The sequence below is a fragment of the Malus domestica genome, chromosome 12, assembly GCF_042453785.1.
Source record: "Malus domestica chromosome 12, GDT2T_hap1".
NCBI classification, from domain to species: Eukaryota; Viridiplantae; Streptophyta; class Magnoliopsida; order Rosales; family Rosaceae; genus Malus; species Malus domestica.
In genome coordinates this window covers 4,720,232-4,745,523 of record NC_091672.1, presented here as the reverse complement: position 1 = coordinate 4,745,523, position 25,292 = coordinate 4,720,232, and the positions used below count along the sequence as shown (strand labels likewise).

Sequence of the window (25,292 nt, the reverse complement as noted above, 5' to 3'; positions counted from 1 at the left end):
ATTCATTTGATTAACAATGTTAAGATTTTATTTGGTACTTATAAAAAAAGTTCTTATTTATTGGCCCTAGTACTTGTTAATTTATGCGGTACCGATATTACTTTCATGTATGTAAATGGAAAATAGGTCAACTACAAGTATTAAAAAAAAAACAAACGTTAATTTACATTTTTACAGCGAACAAGCAAAACAGATATAAAAAAATAACATCACACTACAAGTATTTCAAAAAAAACAAAAAAACAAACAAACGTTAATTTACATTCTTAGAACAAGCAAAACAGACATAAAAAAAGAACATCGCGTAAACTTCATTAATTAATTAGTAAAAGAAAAGCACACCCGGAAGAGATCATATATTGGTTTTTTATTTGATTGATAATTATATTTGCACATACAAAACTAACACACTTTTTAAGAATTGGCTACAATAATAGAGGAATCTAATATGGATTATAATGTGCATGAAGTAGTATATCAATTTTTTGTGTCTTACAATTACTCTCGGCCGGTATTCACATGTATAAAGACAAAGCGAAGTTTTTTTTGGTGTTGGAATTGCCCGAGAATTCGACTGCCATAATATTATTACTATGTGTAAGATTCCAAGGTAAGATTGTGATTAGGGTTTTACATATACATGCAATTTCTTACTTAATCCCTTAATCTAGTAAGTTTACAAAAGATTAAATACTCTATATATGCACTAAAAAGAATCAAACGTTTAATAACGAGACTTGTACAAAAGGTAACCCTAGTCAATGAAAGCTCTCATTTTCCTTCTTGAAAAAAAAAATGTAGAACTCGATAACAATTGTAACAAAATAACATAAGTAATGCATCACAACGCATGGTCTCACATCAAATAATGCCTCACAACCAATTTACGCATTTCCATCTCATCCAATTGCGTAATTACTTTAGCCTTCAATTTTTCTAATGAACTCTTGAACTGCTTCAGTTCATCCAACTTCTTCACATTCTCGATTGGCTGATCCCACCAAAATTTGCTCGCCTCGTCCTCCTCCGTCTCCTCTGTGTCTTTTTCAAGATCTAAGCCAAGATTTTCAAGATCTATGCTCGTTTTGGACACCATACAAGATTCTTTTGAATTGGACTCGATTATACTACTGCTGTCTGTATCATGATCTTCAGCCTCAGAACTAGCATGCATAGAGATGTATTGGTGGCCATGCAAGGCAGTGCTTACGCGTTCAAGGCGAGAGAGAACAGAATCCACCGATGGATGGCCAAAGACGTACAACCTGCCACACGGAGAGAAGACAATGACGGCCACCTCAGCGCCACACAGACCGCTGAGTTGACAAGCCTTCCTGAAAAGACCGCCCCTCCGCTTCGAAAACGAGACCAGCAGGGAATTTGGTTTCTCTATTTTCTTGATAACAAGTTTTCTTTGAACAGGTTTTTGATTTGGAAGAGCGGTATTAATAATGCCTGGCATATCTCTAGCAAAAATGGAGCGAGTTTATAGAGTTTACGATGGTAGGTTTGCGGTTGTAGAAGAGGACATAACGGAAGAGATTGGAGAGCCCTCTAGAGGGGGATATATACACACCGAGATTATGAACAGAAACTAAGAGTCGGTGAAACCATCTAATTGATTAGGCGGTTACCCCTTTCCCAAGGTTTCCTCATCCGTTTCTAAATCCAAATCTTTTCTACTTTTATTACGCGTTCTCCAGATTTTAAGACGTGAAAAGACAAATTAGTCAACACAATTTGATTGTTTGGGAAAAAAAAAATGATTTGATTAGGTTTGTGTCCTATAAGTTAGGGAACACGATTAACTATATAGTGTTATTATTTTATTTAACATATAACATATGTATTTATTTATTTTTTAAATACTTAAGAAGTGAGACACAAGAACTTTGCTGCCCACTCATATTTTAACGTGCAATAGTGACACTTCGTGGCGGAGTTTCCGATACCTACAAAAATTTCTTATTAACACACGTCAAAATAATAAGGTTGTCATCGTTCTCATTCCGATCTTTTGGATTTTACTGGTAAGCACTTCAAAGATAATGACTTATTCAACTTCCTTTCTATCATGTTATGAGGTAGACTTTGAGAATGATGGTACATATAGTTCCGTTTATGACCACTAGTATTACGGTTTAGTGAATATTAATTTCTTTCAACTATAAGATGGAGGTCTTTGACTTCCATGAATTGCAAATTTAGTTCATATCTAAGGTTGTCTTATTGTGGTGAGTAGAGCCATAAATTTTTTATCGGGTGGGCCAATATGTTTATTTATTGAGTAAATTGTAGCAATAGTCCCTGAACTTTACTCAAATTGGAGCAATGGTCCCTCAACTAAAAATCCATTACCATTGGTCCCTCAACTTATCAAAATGTGTAGCTATAGTCTTTTTCATTAATTTCTTCAAAATTTTGTCAAAATATGTTATGTTGGAATAACCATTTATTTAATTAGGGTCCCTCAACTCATCAAAGTGTGTAATTATGGTCATTTTTGTCAACTACGTAAATTTTTTTGTCAAAACGAGTTATATTTGAAGGACCATAGCTACAATTTGGATAAAGTTAAGGGACAATTTCTCCAGTTGAATTAAAATTGAGGGACCAAAGGTAATGGATTTTTAGTTGAGGGACCATAGCTACACGTTTTAATGAGTTGAAGGACCAATGGTAATGGATTTTTAGTTGAAAGACCATTGCTCCAATTTGAGTAAAGTTCAGGGACCATAGCTACAATTTACTCTTATTTATTTTACTGCACAAGTTAACTTCTATAAGGAGACTCCAATCAATGACCAAACAAGGTATTATTGTTGTAAAATCAATGAGAAAAACAACTAGGAATCAATCTTTTGTTTCTCTTACCAAAACAACAAACTATTATACTTATGTTCTTCAAAATATATTTTTCCGTGCAAAATTATTATAATTCCTATTTAAACACTTGTAATCAACAATATAAAACCTAAATTTAAAGATATTTGAATTTAATAGTGGTTACTCAAATAAAATAACGTGTGAAGAAAATACTCAAAGGACAAAAAGGGCAAAAAAAAAAGAAAAAAATAAATAAATTGGAATAGGGAAAGATCGGTACCATGTTACCTATCCTCGTCCAATCGTACTTAAATCATCGTTTAATCTATTTATTTTCATATTCGCCTCACCGGGAAGTTTTGAAAATACACTACTACAAAAGGGCCTTATAATGTCAGTAGGTGATGTCAGTTTAATATTATATAGTGGCGGATAAGACATTTGCGACACCTACTAAACATAACATCGGATTTACTGTCGCTTGTAAGTGTCATAAACTGTCTATGTCGTTTTTAACCGATGTAAACATTTAATGTCGCTTATAACCGATATACTTTTTAATAATTTTTAAATATTGGTGTCACTTTAAATAAAACAATGTCGCTTTTAAGCGACATAACGTATGGGTGTCGCTTCTAGCCGACACTAATTATTGTTTTTAAATATTTTAAAGCCTGCATCAGTTTTGAGCAACATAGATTTTAGTTTTTTTAAATATTTTGAAACCCAGTGTCGATTGTAGTCGACACTAATAATATTTTTAAATATTTTAAAACCCGGTGTCGTTTTGTTATCTACCAAATTCATATATACTTAAGTTAAAAAGTTTTTAAAAGGCAGGTCACTAAACTTTTTCAAAATTTCAAACATTTTGAAATTTGAAATTTTCACACCACTCCAGTAGACTCCCGCACAAAATTCTAAATATAAAGGAAGAGAACACAGCCCCTTCACCAAAGCAGCTCATTCTTTGCTCCTTCTTCGCAGCCACAACAGCAGCAGCAGCAATCGTCGTTTCAAATTCAACTGAGCCCAAACCGTGCTCCTGCCCGTCACGACGGAGGTCATCGATCCCGAGTTTCAGAATTTGCGCGGGGCTGCTGAGTTAAGGCAGAAGACTGTCATTGGGAGCGCCGAGGGAGTCGTGGAAAAGACGGAAACGGTCAAAAGATGATCACCCGGATGCATCAATCTCGTCCGTTCTACAGCAAATCGGATAGTCAAAAAACGATCACCCATGTGCTGACAGCAACAGAAGCTGCGATGGCAGCAGTGGCCTCGGATCCTCCACCTCGAGACGGTGGGCTGGTTGAGATGGGGGCGGATGTTGGAGAAGACGACGACCCAGGATCGTAGCAGCGGCCTGGAAAAAGGCGCAGTAGAATCGGCTAGAAAAAAAAATTTGAAAAAGTAGCAGAATTGCAGAGAAGGAAGAAGAAGAACTGAAGAGGAAGAAGCAGCAGCAGAACCACATAGGAAAAAGAAGAAGAAAGGTGTTGGGGGAGGATCTGGAGGATTCGGACAAAAGGAATTCGGAGATGATCCAATCCCTGGCAATTCATTGAAAACGAATCCAAAGACAGATTTTGAAATATTTTTATTATTATTAACAAAGGTGGTGTTGGTTAAGACTATCGCTAGTTTACATATTTTATTTATTTAATTGTTATCCGACGTCACTTTAAACCGACGTAATGTTGAAGTATATGTCGCTTTAAACCGACGTCAACATCAGTGTCGCTTTTAACCAACGCTGCTTAGTGGCGGATTAAACGAACAAACCGACACTGAAGCCCTTTAGTGACGCTAGCAATGGTGTTGCTATTCCAATCCAACATTACATTGTTTTATGTTGGATTTTTGCCAAATTTCGGACAGAAATCGGATTTCTTGTCGCTTTTTGGTCCGCCAGTGATAGCCTATATTGTAGTAGTGATAAGGTAAGACTTTCCGTTGAGTTTCTTGAGCCCATTTGACAATGTTTTGGGTTTCACTACTATATGTTTCACTTACTTATTTAGTTTTCGACTTTGATGTGATACTAAATATACATTTATTGCTCAATAAATCGTAAATCCACTTCCAAATGCCTTATAAAGCTTTCCTTAATGCTCACAAAAAATATTTCGCGAAAATAACAAATTTGCATTTTTAACAAAAACACATGGGTTAGCAACTCACGATTTTTAGTCAGTTTTGCAAATTCGTACATAAATCATCGTTCAATCTATTTAGTTTCTCCTTCGCCTCACTGTGAAGTTTTGAAAATTAAGGTAAGACATTTCCTTGATATTCTTGAGGGTTGAACCCCATGTTAACATTGTTTTGGGCCTCTCAACTATATTTTTCATTTATTTTTTAAGTTTTTGTCTTAAATATTCTACTAAATAGACATTTATTGCTCGATAAATCGTAAAACTGATTCCAAATGCGTTATGAAGTTTTCCTTAATGCTCATAGATAACATTTAGTGAAAATTAAAAAATTGAATTTTTAACCTAAAAACGTGTGTTATGCGGGCTTGATGCACGCAAAACGAGGCAAACTCCGTGCACGCAGAACTATGCAAACTTAAGCGCAAGGAAAGCGAGGCGGGATCCGTTCACTGGAAACATGGCAGGCTTCTGACATGCAAAACGAGGATGGCTCTACGCACGCAACACAAGACTGTATTTGCCGTGCAAACTAAGGCCCGCTCAAGGCACGAAAAAGAGGCATACAAAACGAGGCGGGCAAGTGCACGGAAAACAAGAATATAAATCTAAAGGTATTTGAATCTAAATAAAGTAATGTAGGAAGAGAAGAAAATTCAATAAAAAAAAACAGAAAAAAGTAAAAAATAAATAAATAAATAAAATAGAAAAAGATACGATCGGTACTTTGTTACCGATTGTACAATCTGTCGCTAGCAAGGTAGCAACTACTGAAATCGCTAGCTTCATACCGATCGACTTTTTTAATTTTTTTGCTAATGTTTCTTTTTTTTTTATCTTAGCATAACAACAAACTTTCATGTTCTTCAAAATATATTTCTGTGTAAAATTTATTATAATTCATATTTAAACACTTGTGATAAACCATTTAAAACCTAAAATTTCAAGATATTTGAATTTAATAGTGGTTACTTAAATAAAGTAATGTGTGAAGAAAAAAACTCAAAGGAAAAAAAAAAGCAGAAAATAATAAATAAATTGGAATGGGGAAAGACATGTACCACTCTTCTGATCCTCGCCAAGTCATACTTTATTGTTATTGCTATTTATTTTCACATTCACCTCGCCGTGAAGTTTTGAAAATTAAAGTAAGACTTTCCGTTAAGTTTCTTGAGGGTAGAATCCCATTTGACAAATTTTGGGGGTCACAACTATATTTTCACGTATTTTTTAGTTTTTGGCTTAAATATTCTGCTAAATATATATTTGTTGCTTAATAAATCACTACTCCAAATGCCTTATAAAGTTTTCATTAATGCTCATGAAAAATATTTTGCGAAAATAAAATATTTGCAGTTTTGACAACAACAAAAAAGTGTGAGTTAACACTCACAGTTTTAGTCAGTTTTGCAAATTCATATATAAATTATCGTCCAATCTGTTTATTTTCACCTTCACCTCACCGTAAAGTTTTGGAAATTAAGGTAAGACATACCGTTGATATTCTTGAGGGTGGAACCCATTTTAACAATGTTTTGGGCCTCACAACTATATTTTTTTCATTTCGACAAAATAAAAAAATCCTTTTCACTTATTTTTTTCCTTCAATTTTCAGCTTAAATACTCTATTAAATATATATTTGTTGTGACATCTCGTCCCAACTTTTAAGTTTTATAAATTTTAAAGTAGTGATTTTACGAAAATGCCCTTAGAGGCAAGGATGTTTGACTTTCGCCTATGCATTCGTAGAGTGGGCCTGAAAATAAAGCTTTAATAAAGACCTTCTAAACGTTATAACCCCTCACTGTAATACCTGTATAGTTTCCAGAAAATCATATTACGTATAAGTATGAAATCAAATGTAAATCAACAGTAAATCCAGGAATATTCCAAATCACTACGTATCGGTAGCAACATAATAAAATCAGGTGCTCATCAATCTATGATAACACACGAATCGAAGTTGCCTAAATCAACCTGTACGACTCATAGGCAACATGTACGACAGTGTCGAAGTTGCCTAAAACACAAATATAATCATGTCATAACTCAATCATTTCAAATAACACCATACACTCACTTGAACTTACCTGCACTTCCCGCGTTCACCTTAGCACTTCAAAGCATTCACAACAATTATATGTAGGTAATATGCATAAGGATATGCCATGATGCAATCTAAAACTGAACCATATCATATTATTTTAGAATATATAAATATATATATATATATATGACATGGCATAAAATGCATAAATCAATTTAAAAGTGTTTGTGGAACTATCAATTATATATATACAATAAAAAGGAAAAGACCCACTCACATAAGGTCCGCAATACGACTCCATAACACGAATATTGAGACTCACGAACAATCATCACCTAGAACAAATATTCAGTCACGTCTCAGAACTCTTATTAATAGAACACGTAACTTACATAAAACACATCCCAATGACGTTCTAGAATGGTTTGAGACCAATTGACCAAAAGTCAACCGTTGGTCAAAGATCAACGATAGGGTCCACAACCCTACGTAACTCAATCCGAAAGATCTACATCTCGGATTCTGATTCGTAACTTCTAAAGATCCATATTATACTTTTAGGACATCATACTAAAGTTTCATTATGATCCAACGGTTGGATCTCCGCCAATTGCCAATTCAAGTGGCGATCAACGTTTTATTTTACGAATTTACAAATCCAATTTGGGAAGATCTATGTCAGATTCCCAATCCGTAAGTTTCTAATATCCTCAAATATACATACTATAATGTATTAAATTTTGGTGACGATCCAACGGTCGAATTGTCAATTCACATAATGTTCAAGTAGCGGTCTTTAACAAAACTATGTTCAAACGATGAGATTTCATCAATCGGACTTCACCTATGCAATTGGGGTGTCAAACTTAGGTTAGGAAGGTCAGGGGGTGACTCAGGGGGTGACTCGACTCACGCGCCGCCGCACACGGCAGTCGGCCGCCCCGATTCGGCGAAAAATTCAGCTATCTCCAAAAATTCTCAAATTTTACAGAAATGAAGATTTCAAAAAGTAGAGTAAGTTTTATTCCTGTGACCAAGTCCAATTTGGCCGGGAAATGCTCCAATTTCACTCAAACCCACCTAAACCCTAAAATGGGTGAACTTCGAATCTCCTAACTCGGTGTTCCAATGTATCTACCACTGGTTGGGTCTTGTTCCTGGGTCCAAGGGAAGTTGATTAAGGGTAGTTTTAGATGGTGGAACTCGTCGGATTGGAGGAATCATTGTCGAGCACCTCCGGTGCTCCAGTGGAGTTCCTCACGGTTTTGGACATAAAAACCCTCAAATATGGGTGGAGATGGTAGATGGGAGGTTATGGAAGAGGTTGCAGGTGATGGATGGGTGAGAATCGCCTGAAAAATGGCGGAGGATCGCCGGAATCAAACCGGGTCATCGTCGAGTTTATGGTTTGACAGGAAAGGAGATGAAGTTCTTCTCTCTCCTTCTTGATTGGTCATTTCTTTTCTCCTTTTTTCTAATTGGTCCTTATTTCCATTTAAATTGATTGGTCCTTTATTCCCTTGTTAAAAGTTGATTGGCTTCCTTCCCACAAGATGGGAGCTCAAATTATTTAACTAACTTTAAATAATCAATTTCAAACGTCTGTAACTATACCGTTATAATCCGAACTCATAAACGGCTTTCGCTTACGCGTACGAAGCTTCAAAATCTATTCGGAAACATTAATTGTGACTTCAAACGATCAACGAAAGTCAAACATCCTTGCCTCTAAGGGCATTTTCGTAAAATCACTACTTTAAAATTTATAAAACTTAAAATTTGAGACGAGATGTCACATTTGTTGCTCAATAAATTATAAATCCACTTTCAAATGTCTTATAAAGTTTTCCTTAATGCCCATGAAAAATATTTCACGAAAATTAAAAAAAAAATTGCATTTTTAACAAAGTATATGGGTTAAACTTAACATAACGGTAAAGTTGATGGAGTATAAAAAAATGAATACTAGTGCAATAAATGATATCATTCGAGAACTGGAAAAACTATTAGAAAAGTTGAAAACTTAACCCCGTGAAATAGATTAGTACTATTGCTACAATTTGGTCAAAATATTTAATGGGAAATTTTATTTGAACCCATGTAATCTCTTTCTACACCCAACTTAAATTTAAATTGTTAATTGTTTATTTTACCCTATTGCATAATTACTATTAAGTACAAAATGAAATTAATAATAAAACTCAAATTTATCAATAAACCCATTAAACCCTACCATCACTTCTTGTTTATCTTACGTTCATTCTGGCTAAAACTCTAATAGGTCTTGTAGAGAAAAACAAATTTTTTTTTTATTGATGGATGGTGATTTTGAAGTTTTGAATCCTCTAACTAAGGTATGACTCAATTTATGAATATTTTGTTTGTTTGATTTCAATTTTTTTAAAGTTTAGAATATGAGTGTTTGGGTTTCAATTTTTTTATCAATCTCGAATGGTTTGTTAAACTTTCTGGAATTGGAAAATTCTAAGGAAAAACTTCTTACCAATGTTCTTAGATTATAAACTCTCTTGCTTGTTGATAAATATACGGGGATGAATTGTTTGATTTGTTACTTATCCACATCAGTAGAAAGAAAAAAGTCAAATGTCTAGATTTGGTAGCAGAAAGAGAAAAAAAAATAGCCATGGAAATGTTAGTGGGGAAAGGGCGGTGGGGCAAGGACACCTCTTTAAAAAAAAAAAATCAATTACAAATGCTATTTTATAAAAGGCATGAGTGTAAAGATAACTTAACATTTTGATTGGGTTTGAGATGGTAGTTTAGGTAATAAATTTGGGTTTAAAGAGAGATTAATTCTTTAATAAAAAATAATATAGGTGAAAAAAGTAAGTTGGGTGTGGAAAAATATGTTACATAGGTTCAAATAAAATTTTTCATATTTTATTTAATTATTTTATTTTTTCCTATAAGCTTCGGCTTTAGCCTAAAAAAAAAACGGTGAAATGGGTCTGTTATTTAGGTTTGCAGCGGCAACTGAGCTTTGAAACTCTTCACACTTTGAGACTTTGCGGTGGCCGTCGCGGTTGAAACGAGGCTGAGGTCGGTGGTGGCGCACAAAGAACTCAAATTTTATATATCCCAACCTCCGATTCTCCCCCAAATGCCCATATCCACTAACAAATGTCTGTATTTTCCTCCATTTTTTGCAGGTAGGAAGCAATTCTCTGTTGCAGCCATGGCGGCTTGGCAGAGGCATCTGCAATCAGCTATCCGTCAAATTGGAAAAAGGGTTGAATGTAGTTACAACCCTCTAGCCAATTTCTCTTCTTCTTCCTCTTCTCGTTTAGAGGGTCAGTAGCTCTTCGAAATCTCCAATTTTCTCACTTGGTGTTTTGGAAATTGTTGAATAGTCAGAATCTTAATGTTACAGGTCTCTTGCCTTATTTCCAAACTCTTTGCAAACCATCTTCTCCAACCATTTCAAGGCCCCTTCATCAATATTTTCAGCAGTTGGTAATTCTCAAATTTATATATATGTATATATATCTATATATATTTGTGTTTTCATCTCTATCACTGTTGTGTTTTCCTCTTCATTGTCAATATTTGTGCTGAGTTTTGTTTTGACAGGGAATTTCGAGTTCAAAGAACTTGAGAGCAGAGGAAACACCTCTTCCATCTCCATTGACTCCTGTTTTGGCATCAAATACTGCAACGAATGAGGAGCACAAGCAGAAATCACTCACTAAACCTGCTAAAGTTCAAGCTATCTTAAAGGGAATAAAGCAGGTATTGAATTGCACTCTTATTGTGTCGTTTTAAGACTTTGTAATGGATTCTATGCTTTGTTCGGATTCAGATTTTTAAGCATCTCCGGCCATGAAGCACATTTTCTGAATTCTAATGTTCCTTTGCTATCCAATAGTCAAATTCAATATTAGGGTTTTGATCTGTGTGTTCTACCAAATTTACCTTAGATTGGACAACTAATGGCGGAGAGAGGGCCGGGGTTTGAACAATTCCTTTACACTAGTCATTTTGCTGATTATGTGGGTGTGTGTGATGCATTTAGGGAAAGACAGTACTGAAAACAGTAGTCTTGCAGAGCTTATTTGTGACAAGAGGAGGCTTGCAGTTGAAACGGACGTGTATTCCGGTTCCATTCATCTTGGATGCTAATTGTCCTAACAATTGGAATTGTATCTTGGATGAATGATCTCGGGTTGCATAAATTACTGCTCTATACTTCATGTTATTCCATATTCTCCCCCTTAGTATTGACGTACCTTTATTGATTTTAGCTCACTCATTTGTTACTCTCAGAGCCCTAAGAAGGTCAACTTGGTTGCTGCACTGGTGCGTGGTATGCGTGTCGAAGATGCATTGTTGCAGTTGCAAGTGACAGTAAAGCGAGCTTCAAAAACTGTGTACCAGGTGATACAGCCATTCAGCGTTTCATTGAGCTATTTTAATTAGAACAGATATATATATATGTTAGCTATGCTATGTAAAAACATCTGTGCTGAAGTCAGGTGAGATAAAATTAGCATTTAAGGCGATTTACTGTTTATTATTTTGATTAATGTGACTTGTAATGCCTTCATTATGCTCATTGCATACTCACATGAAAAAAAATATACTTCATAATGTCAACATTGATTAAGAAACTGCTATTTGCAGGTCATTCATTCAGCCCGAGCAAATGCAACTCATAATCATGGGTTAGACCCAGACCGTCTCCTTGTTGGTAAATACTGCAAACAAAGTTTAGTTTTTGTTATCTTTCTTTTTTGTTTTTCAGTTTTTAACCTTCTTTGTTCTGCATTTTCTCCTTATTTGTAGCCGAGGCTTTTGTTGGAAAGGGATTCTTCAAAAAGAGACTGTCCTACCATGCCAAAGGCAAATGTGGAGTGAAAGTGAGACCAGAATGCCGCCTTACGGTCGTAGTGAGGGAGATTACCCCTGACGAGGAGGCAGAGATAGCCAAACTGAAGGTTAAGAATTTCATTAAGATGACTAAGCGCGAAAGAAAGCTTGTTCCTCACCAACTTATTGAGACAACTCCAATTTGGGGCCGCAAAGGCAGAAGTCGTGATAGTGAACGAAATGGTGAGGCTTCATGAGCAAAGGTTCCTTCCCTTGCTTTCACATTCTAAAAGAACGTTTTGAGACTCCTCGCCCTGTCCTTGCATTTGGATCAAATTGTCGTGTTGAATTGTGAAAGACGGAGTGCCACAGTAGGAGCAAACATTGTTTCGTTTCTGGTAGCGGCTGCTCGCAGTTATAAATTTTTTCGCCATTATAGATTTTAAACGCTTAATATGTCGAATATCATTGCAGTCATTTCTTAGTCGGCTTTTGTTGAGAATAAAAGTTTGAAGTTTAGAAGGAAATGCAGGATTCTCGTCTTACAGTGCTTTTTTATTTTGTTTTCCTCGTAGTAACGCTTGTATTTATTCACATTGATACCACACACGGTAAGCATATCGAAATACTCCAATGTGGAACGGCAAATCCTGGAGGATTTTAGCGTGCACACGAAAATATATCGTTTTAGATGCTGCTTACCAGTTGGCTAATTACATTCTATCAAACTAATCCGTACCTGTAAGCTGCCGGCTTATCGATGAAGAATTCTTCCCTGCTCTTCCCGGAGGGGAACAATTTCTCCCCTCGACCATCTTCATGAAAGAAGCTGCACAGCGGTTGCTTGTTTAATAAAACCCGACAGTAGAATTAAACTGTGGTCCAAGCTAGGCGCTCGACGGACGAAAACTGAGTCAAACACCATGCAATGCTCTGCAGATCCAAACCCAAAACTACAGAACTGGGTTCAGAAACATAGAACCTCCCTACAAGAAGACTCATTCACTTGTGAGAGTTTTGTTATCGACAAACCTTAGACATGGTTATGGAGAGTGTCACTCTCGACATAGCAGCTGAGCTACCAACAAATCTGGCTAACTGATCTAACCATTCCACATGACCAGCCCTATCTCTTATTTTGCTGCATAAATTCGGGGACTGACCCGTTACTGCAATCTTGATGAAGAAATCGAATAAAAGAAAAGTTCACAGGTATTAAGTATAAAACCAAAGCAACCAAGATCAAACAATCAGAGTAAGTCGAAACGTGCACAATCACAAGATAAAACTGCAATGCCATTAATTAGTGATAGCACTGGTTCACGATATAGAACAAGGATCCGCGCCAAATTTTCAAACTGAGAAAACCACACACTAAAAACCTGTGTCAGGAAGTCACAGGGGACATAGATTGCCTATGTATGAGTAACTTGGTAAAATATTACTTTGGCAAATCAATACTTCTGTATCTAAAAATCTCCACACCCAAGTAGTCAAGAGGACCATGAACAGCGACATGCGGCTTTGCAACTTTCACAGAGACAGCAGATATCTGGGGATAATTTTTCAGAGTGGTAGATGCAATTTGTTGAGCCACAGACTCCAGAAGATTATGAGGAGGCCCTTCTACAACTTCCTTTACGATGCTGAGGTGTATAATTTCAATAAATCACAAGTGATGGTATTAGTTTGACAAAATCTTTAGATATAAGACGATAATCATGTAGTTTAAATTTTTTTTTTCTTTTGTGCACGCAAATGCCTAGCTTTTGAGTCTCCATTTTTTAATTATCTTTCAATCATTATTAGTAATTATATCGCACTCATACGACAAAAGAAACAGAACAAAAAACAGACAGATCTCAGGGAAGACTGATATTGAAGATTAACTTTTCAAGGCCATTGCAAACTGAAGTGAACATTTGACTGGTAATCTGCACATGCTAGAATTGCAGCACTTAACTAGGACGTTATATGTCAGTATTCGAGGTAATGCAAAATGAAAAGGTCGTATTATGTTATTACTAACCGATAGATTTCGGTGTAACTAACTGTATCTGACAAGTGATCAGATTTACCAGCCTCCCGGAGATCCATCCAAGCATCAACGTCTATCACAAACTTCTGACCCAACTTCCTTTCCTCAGGCTTCACCCCATGGAAACCATGGAACTTCAAACCCCTCAATATGAGCTTATCTCCCCCTCTTACTGCAGCATCTTCCTGTATTGTTCCTAATGAAAATCAACCATAATTAGCCATTAACGGCTGCCCAATAACACCAACCAATAAAGGAAAGTCGCACAAAAAACGTTAATGTTCACAGTTCACCTGGAACATACAAAAGGCCTAATAAAATTATTACTGAAAAGATAACAAGAATCTATACAAATTGACTGTCGTTATTTCATTGTTATTATTCGAACAGTATGCTAATTAATCTAATCTATACTACGGGGAATGGATTCGAACTTGGGTGCAGAGGGGGATGCAAATTGACTGTCATTAGGAAAAACGACAACTTTCCTTGTACACTATCCCTCAACTCCTAATATAAGTTTCTATGCTAGTTAGAAGAAACTTTTCGTGTTCATTTACACTTTATGACGACCTCGATTGTCTAGGATTGAATTGGATTGGATAACCAAGTAGCTTGAATGAATGTTGAACAAAGAAATGTATGCCAACTTTGAAAATTTTGTACGAGTTGAATATCGAAGATGATATTAGTCATGAAGGGAACTTATCCTTTTAATCCCTACAATAGTAGGACGCGGAGGGATAAGTTACCTTCATGACTAGTTCATCTTCCACCTTTCATCCTGTGCAAAATTTGGAAGCGGCCATCCAATTCTTCATTCAACATACAAACAATCTAGTGAGTTATCCAATCCAATCTAATCCTCGGCACCAAACGAGGGCTATGCATTGGTGATGGGGTTGAGGTATCCAAAAACTCCTATGGCCAACCAAGAAACATCTTTTGTTTTTTTTTTTTTTTTTTTTTTTTTTTTTGTAAATCCAGGAGGAACCCAGTAATGCTAACATGCTCATAACCACAAATGTTCAAGAACCCATTACCCATATCTCAAAGTTTAGACCTTTTTCCATATCAAAATTACCACAAAAAAAAAAAAAAAAAAAAAAAAAAGATTTTATTCAACTTTTTCAGAGAAGTAAGAAAAAGTAAGCAGAGTAGAGAGAGAGAGAGAGAGAAGATGAGTTTACCAGAAGTGGGCGCAGCCATTAAAGCTCTGTATTCGGCAGCTTTTGCTGAATGTTTCTTCAAGGGTGGTGCGTTGCGGGAGAATCTGCGTTTGGTGAAAATCTGGAACACTACAAATCACAGATGGATACTGGATAGCGCGTGCTATACCTACACTTATGTTAGCTACACCGTAATTATGGTCTATAACTCACCATTTTAATGGACCATATAATAATAATATTAACCCTCCAAGTCCATTTGATTTGACAGTACGATCTTCTAATTATATACATTCACATGTAGGGACTCCAACAAGAGAGGGACCAAATAGTTGCTAGTTGAAATGGTGTTGCCAAAGACGAACTTGAATCACATTATTAGTAGTTCATTGTAAGGCTAAGCCCATTCCGTCTCCTTTGCGTAAATAATATTGTTTGTTAAAATAATATATATTAATAAATAAATAAATACGCATGTTATAATAACAAAAGTAAATTAGTAACAATCGCATGACAAGTCGTAACACAAATGCAAATCCGATCACATAATCGCTCCTAACTATTTAATTTGATGACCACGAGCAAAAAACTCCCATCCTTGTTCAAGATGTTAATTCAAATTCAAATGAAGTAGATGCAAGCCTGCAAGTAAATTGGAGACAATTACCAATTCTAAAATGTGCAATAAATAACCAAAAGGTGAGATGACAAACAAAATGTTGCACCCACAGAGAATCCAACTCTTTGAACAATTGATGCTATTTCAGTACTTTTCTGGGTCGAGTATATATACAAGGTGAACCCAAAATCAAAGAGGTGATGCTATTATACGCCTCTTCCACCGGCGCCATTAAAAGCTGTACAACATTAATCATATGCTCCATTTTTCTGTTAAATATCCCTCCTCCGATATCTACGCCCGTCGCCCCTCCTCCCGCAACCTGCTTCCCAATTGTTACTTAGCTATACAACTGCCTAGGTGTCTATACATCTGGCACTCTTCGGTAGAAAAGAACATATGCAGCTGATGTCTTGATCGTCTCTTCCCCAACATGACAAACCCTGTCATCATCAAACTCATACCATGAACCATTACCGAGCTGCACATGAACAAAATTGTTTATTAAAACCGTGTCATTCGAAAGGTCTGTGTACAAAAGAAACGCAAATTTGCTTGCAGAAGCCCTGTATAAATCAGGTCCGAAAACTTAACAACTCCTAACCAAGGTGAGTCTGTGACTAACAGAAGCTGAAAAGTTACAATTAACTCTTACGACTTCCGTTCATTTTCATTTACACATTTTTTTAGCACACACATGCCTAATTATAAATATACTTTAAGAAAGCCTTAAACTGAGAAAACCCTGGAGATAGATGCATATAATGAACAAAATAAAAAAGGAGCTTTCTACGGGGCAGTCCAACTTTCGCCAAGTTAAATGTTTCAACCGAGATACTTTGACAAGAACACAAGGAATTTCCAACAATAAAAGAAAAAACACTTACTTGAGCAAATGCAGTATAGTGACCACCGCCCATGCCACCATAGTGATTACTAATCGCATACAACATGTATCGGCTGGATAACTGGCTAATTTGGTGGGCAATGTAGCGTGAAAAATCCAGATCATGAATTGGAAAATCAACAAATGTTTCTAGCTTGTTCTTAAAATAATGGCTGTACGAGAATCTTTTCAGATGAATAACCAAAATCTCAGGCAATCTCCAAAGATCTAACTTTTTGCTAGCTTGTTGAGGCTTCTTGCAGGTAGGGCAGTACCTGTAAATAACAGATCATTGCAAAAGCTATAATTAATATAGGCAACAGGAAAATGACTTGACTGCATTATTTAATAGATTGTCAAAAAAAAACTGAAAAGTCGAACTGTGTAGATAACGTAAGTGATTAACAAAATAAATTGCATTCTCTCACATAAGACTCACTAGCCAGATTATGCCAAGAAACAACAGCCAGCAAGATGCATAACATTTTTGTTCTCGTAATTTCAAATAAAAGGCAGATACTAACCACATATCTTCTGGCCCTAGAGGTTCTTCCTTCATAAAGGCTTCAAGGCATTTGTACAGAGAAACAGATTCTTGAGGCCTCCTCACAGAAAATTGGGGCTTGAAAATTTCCGGCAAATTGCTTAGAAGGCATGTATCGTACTTTTTAGTCATTTTATCAGACCATAAAACAAGTACACTCAACCTCTTAGGCAACTTTGAGACCACTATTGGCTCATTCATGTCTATCAAGGTGTCTCTTATAGCTCCCTTTGTATCTGTAAAGTAAAACTGGAAGTCATTATCCAAATGTGCTTCATCCCCAGATCCCCTGTCCGCGTAAGCATCATTATCCATAATCGTAGAAGGAGTAGCGTCCTCCTTGTTAGAATCTTCAGTAGCATAATTTCCAATATCATCATCATCAAAAATATCTAATGCATCTCCAGTAGGCATCAAGTATGGGTTTAGTACTTTCAGGAACTTGTTACGAATATCAGATCCATTGCAAACATCAGGCAACCTTGCTATGAGGGGTACGCCAAACGCCGGTGGGACTAATCCCATCTCTCCATTATTATAGCCCCTGATCCCAGACAAAAACATGTATTTAGGCTTTTTAACGGAATAATAACAATTCTTCAGCGGCGGAAACATAAAACTGTAAATTGTTTATCTTTTTAAAAGATCAAGTGTTCATAGATTCAAATTCGGAACTGACATATCCAACTTTAGTACAACAGAGTTCATTAAAAAATATCACTAGCTATAGAAAGAGACAAAAAATGCCTATAGCTGTACAGCACGAAGACCAGTAACACCCCATAAGACAAATTCTTCTATGCCATGAATTCAAACTTAAATGAATATAAAACAGATATCAAATCACCACATCAATTACTTGCTCTTTTTTCCCAATACGTCAACTAATTGCATCACATGAAAGATAACATACACCAGCAAAAAATATTTTATGGGGAAATATCACATAGTATGTTTTCGATGCAATTTCTAGTGAACTTTAAGATCCAACCGCCATACTTGCAAGTTAGCATAAAGTGTCCTTTCATATACAAATTTGTATCAGATAAACAATGTACCTTCATTACACCTGTAAACAAGATTATTCTATCAAACATTTTATAAAAAAGCCACAAAGTTATTTTACAATCACATAAAACTCTTTAGGTTGCTTATTGAGTTCACTAAGCATGTTTGACATACAAATACAGCAGAAAAATCATCAGCAGTATCACTTTCAGTTTTTTGATAAAGTAATTTGAGTAAAGCAATTTGATAGAGCAGTGGTGATATATTTAAGAGACAAAACTTACACGTCCATATGCTGATGAATAAACGTAACCAAAAGGGATGACTCACAATCCTTTGGTAACCGATAAGCAACCAACAGGTCACCATCTCTGATCAAGGCTAATGAATCAAATGGATCTTCCAGTAGACGAAAAATACAACTCTTGTATATCTACAATGTTATAAACAAAGGTCAAGTTGAAAGGTAAAATACAATATATCTACAAAATTACAAACAAAGGTCAAGTAGTTAACCTTTCGCTGATGATTCTTAACAAGGTTACAAATAGTTACAAAAACAATCATGGGCATAACTTTACTGGAGAGAATGCAAAAGGCATAAAGAGGCCCCCTAATAGTCAAAATGCCAATAAATGGTGCTAGAGGATCAAGAGTCTGCAGAACAACACAACTGGCCCATGATCATAGCTAGTATAAATGTCATCCATCCATATGGAAAACCCAGTCCCCACGCCAATGACATGCAACAAAGTTTTAGTACCCCAAAATTTAGCTCTAGAAATATACCTCAGCTACCATCAGAGTTTCATCATCTCTTAAGCAACATGCAGTGCTTAAGGCATTAGTAAGATCCATCAACCTCCCACCCTGGGGCACTGTCACTGTACATGTAGATGGCATTGCAGTCCCATCTGTACTTAGGACCGTCAAAGTCATAGTCCGCATTGATGTTGAAGGTAACGGTAGCGAAAGGTACATAAATGGGTCAAACATAACAGACACCTTGTTGCAAACAGGGCATACCAATTTTGACCGGTACTGACCCTACAGTTGGAAAGCAAACAGATATTGCAATATAGTGAAAATAATTGAATGAAGTTGATCCCAACAAACTTATTTTAAGAAGATATAGGAAAAACTAAAATCACCAAATTACAAATGCACTTAAACCAGAATACTTACTTGGCACACATCGACAATGATTGAGTCATTCCGAGCAAGGTGATTTTGCCAATATTCTTCTGCTACTTCATCATCTGGACGACCCTCCACATCCTTAGCTTCAATGTAAGGTTTGCATTTTACACGATTTAGATCTTCGTGGAGACCATCCAACAAAAAAGCAAGAAGTTCCTACAAGAGGCACTTCAACCAATTACAATTTATAAACCTATTTCCAGCACAAAATGATTAAACATTCCCACCAAGTAAAAAAGGAGAATAAACATAAAAAGAACTAACCTGGGAATCATGCTGATTATAGCCACTGAATTGGGGAGCAAAATTAGCAAGTTTTGACTTGAACATCGTTGGAGTCACTGACCTTGCACCTGGAGCCCATAACCTCCTCAACAACTCTCCAAATGATAAAGCAAGCTCTCCCTGGAAAATAAGTATAGCAAAAGGGAGAGGCAATAATCAAAGTAAGTGAAAGATGCAGAGAAAGGCAGGCATCTAAAATGAAAACTAAGGGAATAATCCAATTACATACTTTCAATCCTAGTGGATTTGCGTAATTTATGTCCTTCCGGTAATCTCCTAGAAAGTAATCAACCAGCTTTGGAGTATGCACCAAGCATTGGATGGCACTGTTCATAAAACAAGTATTCCCAAGATTCTCTAGTCCAGTAAGGCCTAAGGAACCAACTCCTCTATAGATTATACCACTTTGCAAGGAGTTGGTTGAAGTTAAATAAGGATTCACATAGTCAGTGCTTCCATTCATCTTAATAGAGCCACCATAAGTAGAACCATCCAAACTTGACTCTTTATCAGCCACTTCATCACTCCTCCAATCTGAACCTTTCATACAGTCTGAAAATCCATGGAGTCGCAATTCAAGGAGAATCTGAAAAGACAATATGAAAAGAAAGGCCGGATGACTAAACTGTAGAAATTAATCTGCATGAAAGATTATATAAAGAGCAACACTGAGCATTGAAAATTAAGTTTACTAGATATTTGTACTATAAAATTTGAATACTTGAGAAGAATGCATTAGTAATCTATTTTAAAAAAAAAAAAAAAAAAAAAAAACAGGACTTGATGTAATCCACTCCACGCTAACAAAGAATCAATGCAGACAAATGGCATCATTATCACCCCTTCCCCCTCCTCACCAAAAATGGGCAATGGCAGCCACATCAGTGCTTTTTAAAAGAACTTTTAAACTTCAAACATAGAAATAGCTTGGGGAGAAATGGAAAGAAATGGAATTTTTTAAACCTTGGCCGTGTTGATGTTTGTCTTGGTGCAAATACGAGTGCCCAAAAATAAGTTATGCTAATGAGAAACTGGCCCTTGTTTCCAAACCAAAAAAGACCAATCAGATCGTCACCCAAAAAATACAAAAAAGGGAGAGCAAAATCTATATATCAATAAATGTTGCATACATTTAATCACTCACCTCTTTGTTCAGTTGTCCAGGAATATCGCTTGGCAAATTAACTCTGTCATTCATGAAAAATTGGGTTGTCTGCCCAGAGAAGTCCCAAATATGCAACTGGCCAATCAATTCTTGAATGAGTAAATATCACCACTTAATTATCAGACCAATTTTAAATGACTAGTTGTCACTTGGTAACTCACCGGAACATACTCTGAACTGAAAACATTACAGGCCCTCTTGTAGGAAACTATTGCATTATCCTGAAAGTAGTGGTCAATCAATCCAAACCTAAAGAATTTAAATGAGTATTGATAAACTGAATAGTAAAAGAACAATAAATAAAAAAATTATAATGTAATTGTAGTCTATATGTCAGCATAGGAACACCATTAAGCAAGCTCACACATAAATATACAATGAGTTTCAAGGCTTGACCTTTGGATGATATACATATTGTCACTATAAACTTGTAATTACGACTTATAAGCTAGAGAAAAATAGTATCACGTTTTGCAATACAGACCTCAGGCTGACAGTGCTATCCACTTGTGTGTGCTACTATCGAGCACAAGAATGTATCAAAGTACAAAAGTAAGAATCATATGCATGTCACAAGCATACAAGAGGTTAAACAAAATGCAAGTGACACAACCCACATTTCAGTAGAATCCCAAGAAATTTTACCGTAAAAGGTAAATTTTCCACTTAATGTCAACTACTAGAAGCAATATAATCCATAAACAGTATACTTTTTATGTTCTCATTCTTTATGCATTTCTTAACCTGACTCCTAGCTCAAATAACCTTCCTTCATATGACGCATGCCACAAGAACAAATAAATACTCAGAAAAATTTCCTTGAAACATAGCAGAACAGTCCCAATACAATATCTGATAAACTGATGAGAAATAGTTCATTGCTGATTGGGACTACGCTCCTTGGCTAGCTAAAACACACACTCCCCTTCTTGATCTCGCTCTTTCACTCGCCTTCTTAGCATCTTGTTCAATAACCATATCATTCCATATTTTCACAGAACTCCGGTCCACAACACAGAATTAGTCAATTTTTACGTCAATTTAATTAGGAAGAATGCATGCATGATTTAACAACTTTCCAAACCTACAATGTTTTGAACCTGCAAATACGTATCACAAAGAAAAGAAAAACGATAACAACAAAAAGCAATTTCCACACTTTAGATTATGCTAATTATAATGTAGAGCATGATTCTCAAACAATTTCCTTCCCAAAGAACAAGAAGCATCTAACTTCCATAACAAAGTTTTCAAAATTCATCATCTACAGGACTATAACAAGAGGGAAGGGGATAAAAGAAAATACGCTTCAACTACAAAACTAATGTCACTAACCTTTTGGGTGATCTTTACAAACAATGAATTTGTTTCCCAGGAAACAAATAGCCTAATTTGTAGAGAATAAATATCGTTTAAGTTTTCTGCACCAAAAAAGCTCACGTTATCCTTCGCTGCTGCGTTGAAATCATTATGCCTACAAGAAGAGTGGACAAATCAACACCAATACTATAGGAAATCCACTGCTTGGAAAATAATAGAAAGATAGTGGCAGACAAATGGCAGCCAGAAGGTTGTGGATAAGAAAGCACCGGTCGCATAAATCACTGTTAAACCATGTAGAGATAAAAATAAATATCTATTAAAATACTTTAGGAGGAGGCGGAGAAGAAAGAAAGAAATCCCTGAAAACATATTAAAAGCATTTTTCTATTTCCTCCCGCAATCCCAGACAGCCCAGTACCAAAACAATGAAATCAACACCGTTTACACTTTACCAACTTTTTCTTTAATGAGAAATAAAACTGTTCCTCGCATAGAAAAAATGTACAAAGATAGTGAACAAGGACTACACTTCTGAGAAAACATATCGGCAGCTGCTTTCAAGTGTGATAAATAACAGAACAAGATAGTGAACAAGGCTTGTTTGCCTGACCATTTGACTAGTATGATTGGAGGGGATTTTTTTATTTGCCTAGTCCCTTGAATACTAACCTCAAAGCTATATACTCCATGAAAGAGCCTATAACCAAACCCTATCCACATTCTCAGAGCATCTCTAGTCAATGGTGTATATGGAGATGTATAACATATATACATCCCTAGCAGGTAGTGAAGCTCACCAATGGTTAATTTTAAGGGAATGTAAAACACCCATCTTGACCGGTAGATGCAAGTACTTATATATTTTTTTATACATCTCGAGAGAAATAAAAGCAAAAGTCCTAGAGTTCAAAAAGAGGAGAGGGCCAAATTTACTACATCTCCCATTGGAGCAAAGAACCACATTGACATCTCGAGGAAATGTAAATGGGATGTAAACGGGGTTTTTACACTTCAAATTTGCATCTCTCCATTGGTGATGCCCTAATAAACCCTCTTTTTCCTTTCCGCCATATAAACCCAGAAAACTGCCGTCATCTTCCCGGAGATGTGCTATTAATATCATCCAAGCTCAATCATTTATGAAACGGGCAATCAAAGATTTGTGTATGCCACCGTAACAATTGAACTAAGGTGTATTTAGCAGTTCCTAAAAAGATTATCCAGCATAGTAATAGTTAACACCTTACACCAAGAGAGAAATGACACACTATCCTTCCTTTTAAACCCAATTAAAGCCTCCATTAAGACCTGCCCTAATTACATTTCGAGGGTTTTCCGAACCCCGAAACTAGCCTACTCCTGCCCTAATCAATAAAACTTAAAAATACCATAATTCAGAGCATTTCAATGAGAAATCAGAACCGCAAAGTTATCCTCACCGTATGAGAGCGCGACACCACGTTGATTCAGGGACCAAGGCGTATTCGCGCCCCGAAAACCCTTCTTCAACGACGTCGTTCTTCTTTAAATCCAATACAATTTCAGCGCCAGCGTCGTCGTCGTCCGTCGTAGCAGTGTAAAGGACCCCTCCATTGCGATCCTCCTCCGTCCGAGCCTCCTTCCACCACCTGAAACCGAACCAAAACGACACCAAAACCCAATTGGAAAAATCCCCAAAAGACAGAATTTCAGCGGGAGTAGTCGTTCCAAAACGCACCTGTAAGGAACGAGGTAGACCTTATCAACGGCATTGCCCAAAACGTCTTCGTTGTCGCCGTTGTCATCGTAGTCGTCGTGGAGGCGGGGGCGCTGGGAGCGGAAATGGGGGCGGAAGTCGAGGTCCCAGAAGGAGTCGTCGCCGAAGGAATCGGCCATAGCGTCGCGGTCGTGGTCGGAAAAGGGGAGGGAGAAGAGGGCTAGGGTTTTGGCGGCAAGGGCGCGTGCGAGGGACTTGCAGAGGTGGAGCGTGGAGGAGAGAGAGAGGTGGGGAGGAGGACAGAGAAAGCGGAGGGTCGGCTTGTAGGGGAAGAGAGAGGGTCGGAGCTTCTCGGAGATTCGTCGGGTCATAATAGGGAGTGAGTCAGGGACTCCTTTTCTCCTATTTACTCTTCGCCACACGAAACTAATTATATATTAAATAAAAAATATTGTTTTTTCTTTTACAAATAAAATTAAAAAAATAAAAATATTGTCATAATTCTATTAATTGGTGGATGACCTCATTATTTTATGATTTTTTAGCTAAAATGGTCAATGAAATTTGCATAACACATCATTTTGGTCCCTGGGATTGTCCACCATCCATTATTTTAAAAACTCCGTTAAGTGTCCTGAAGCTCATGGTCGGAAGTTTTGGCAATTTTCAAAGATTCGTAACTCAATCATTTCTTAACCAAATTCGACCCATAATATATCAAAATGAAGATAGGAAAGTTTAGAACAAGATTATGCTTTTTTGGAAGCCCAATGATTGCCGAACATGGCCTGAAAATAGCTGAAAGGTGGCTGGTCCGCGGGAAAACTAGAAACTTGGTAAACTTTAAACGTTCATAACTTTTTCAATACTCAACGAAATCGAGGGATTCAAAAACGAAAATCATACTTCTCGACGAGACGAAGAGAATGGTACCTTTCTCAATGACTAAATCACCGTGGTTTGGCCAAAACATGGCTCGAAAGTGGCTGTCTTGGGCTCAAGTTAGCCATTTTCTAGTCGTTTTCCAGCCAAACTGATATAATTAAAAGCACACCACAAAGTAGCACACCACAAAGTAGCACACCACAAAGTAGCACACAAATGTCCTATTGATTTTCCTTATTAACACTAATATTTGTCAATTGTAGCATATGAAAATAAAGGTCTTTCTCGTAGAAGATTGTTTTATCTAACTACTTAAAATGTCACAAAAACTTATTGCTGTCCCTACTGACCAGCCATCGAAAAATAATTATTAGACCGACTTACACTAATCTAAAGTCTATGAAATTTTATATGCAGATACTAGACACACAGAGCTACACTTCAACAAATGTTTGGGATTTTTGGAGTTGATTTGCTATTTAAATTAAATCGAACAAAAATAGGACAGAAACAAATTTTAAGTAGTTCACAAATTAAGAAAAATGAGTTAGGGGAATTGATATCCACCACCAAATAATCATGCAAACATGTTATGTTTCATTCAAATTCCTTTTATTTCC

The 25,292-nt window shown here is 36.4% G+C and overlaps 4 protein-coding genes across 5 annotated transcripts; 1 reads left to right on the top strand and 3 right to left on the bottom strand.

Moving 5' to 3' along the window:
- Positions 1-715: 715 nt before the first annotated feature.
- LOC103413549 (agamous-like MADS-box protein AGL62) lies at positions 716-1,523 on the bottom strand. The gene has a single exon (XM_008352014.4). The coding sequence runs from the start codon at positions 1,460-1,462 to the stop codon at positions 857-859; it is 606 nt and encodes a 201-aa protein (XP_008350236.2). The 5' UTR covers positions 1,463-1,523; the 3' UTR covers positions 716-856.
- Positions 1,524-9,958: 8,435 nt separating this feature from the next.
- Positions 9,959-12,301, top strand: LOC108174931 (uncharacterized). Of its 2 annotated transcripts, none has more exons than XM_070810034.1 (7): positions 9,959-10,087; positions 10,198-10,338; positions 10,419-10,501; positions 10,619-10,777; positions 11,312-11,422; positions 11,669-11,735; positions 11,831-12,301. In XM_070810034.1, exons 2-7 carry the CDS (start codon positions 10,224-10,226, stop codon positions 12,109-12,111), a joined length of 816 nt encoding a protein of 271 aa, XP_070666135.1. In that variant the 5' UTR covers positions 9,959-10,087; positions 10,198-10,223; the 3' UTR covers positions 12,112-12,301. The 2 variants fall into 2 exon arrangements, with proteins under 2 accessions (XP_070666135.1, XP_070666136.1); XM_070810035.1 differs by having other exon boundaries at positions 9,976-10,091; positions 10,202-10,338.
- An 833-nt stretch (positions 12,302-13,134) lies between these two features.
- On the bottom strand, positions 13,135-15,275 carry LOC103449579 (dihydroneopterin aldolase 2-like). The gene is made up of 3 exons (XM_008388902.4): positions 15,083-15,275; positions 13,884-14,088; positions 13,135-13,500 (listed from the first exon to the last, which is right to left on the bottom strand). Exons 1-3 carry the CDS (start codon positions 15,099-15,101, stop codon positions 13,296-13,298), a joined length of 429 nt encoding a protein of 142 aa, XP_008387124.2. The 5' UTR covers positions 15,102-15,275; the 3' UTR covers positions 13,135-13,295.
- Positions 15,276-15,731: 456 nt separating this feature from the next.
- LOC103449578 (ubiquitin carboxyl-terminal hydrolase 8-like) lies at positions 15,732-24,194 on the bottom strand. Its single transcript, XM_070810033.1, has 13 exons — positions 23,809-24,194; positions 23,531-23,719; positions 22,104-22,242; positions 20,930-20,989; positions 20,748-20,843; positions 19,833-20,189; positions 19,583-19,723; positions 19,304-19,474; positions 18,908-19,165; positions 18,403-18,551; positions 17,091-17,654; positions 16,568-16,841; positions 15,732-16,161 (listed from the first exon to the last, which is right to left on the bottom strand). The coding sequence occupies exons 1-13, from the start codon at positions 24,156-24,158 to the stop codon at positions 16,045-16,047; spliced, it is 2,865 nt and encodes a 954-aa protein (XP_070666134.1). The 5' UTR covers positions 24,159-24,194; the 3' UTR covers positions 15,732-16,044.
- Between the last annotated feature and the right edge of the window lie 1,098 nt (positions 24,195-25,292).

Excerpts from the sequence above, each read along its gene's own strand:
- LOC103413549 (XM_008352014.4), bottom strand. The coding sequence starts at position 1,462 with ATGCCAGGCATTATTAATACCGCTCTTCCAAATCAAAAACCTGTTCAA.
- LOC103449579 (XM_008388902.4), bottom strand. Across the intron at positions 13,501-13,883 it reads AGTTACACCGAAATCTATCG|CATCGTAAAGGAAGTTGTAG; the intron begins GTTAGTAATAAC and ends TATACACCTCAG.
- LOC103449578 (XM_070810033.1), bottom strand. The coding sequence starts at position 24,158 with ATGACCCGACGAATCTCCGAGAAGCTCCGACCCTCTCTCTTCCCCTAC. Across the intron at positions 20,990-22,103 it reads TTGTAAAGATCACCCAAAAG|GATAATGCAATAGTTTCCTA; the intron begins GTTAGTGACATT and ends CACTACTTTCAG. Across the intron at positions 16,842-17,090 it reads CTAGGGCCAGAAGATATGTG|GTACTGCCCTACCTGCAAGA; the intron begins GTTAGTATCTGC and ends TGTTATTTACAG.
- LOC108174931 (XM_070810034.1), top strand. The coding sequence starts at position 10,224 with ATGGCGGCTTGGCAGAGGCATCTGCAATCAGCTATCCGTCAAATTGGA. Across the intron at positions 10,778-11,311 it reads TCTTAAAGGGAATAAAGCAG|AGCCCTAAGAAGGTCAACTT; the intron begins GTATTGAATTGC and ends TGTTACTCTCAG. Across the intron at positions 11,423-11,668 it reads CTTCAAAAACTGTGTACCAG|GTCATTCATTCAGCCCGAGC; the intron begins GTGATACAGCCA and ends TGCTATTTGCAG.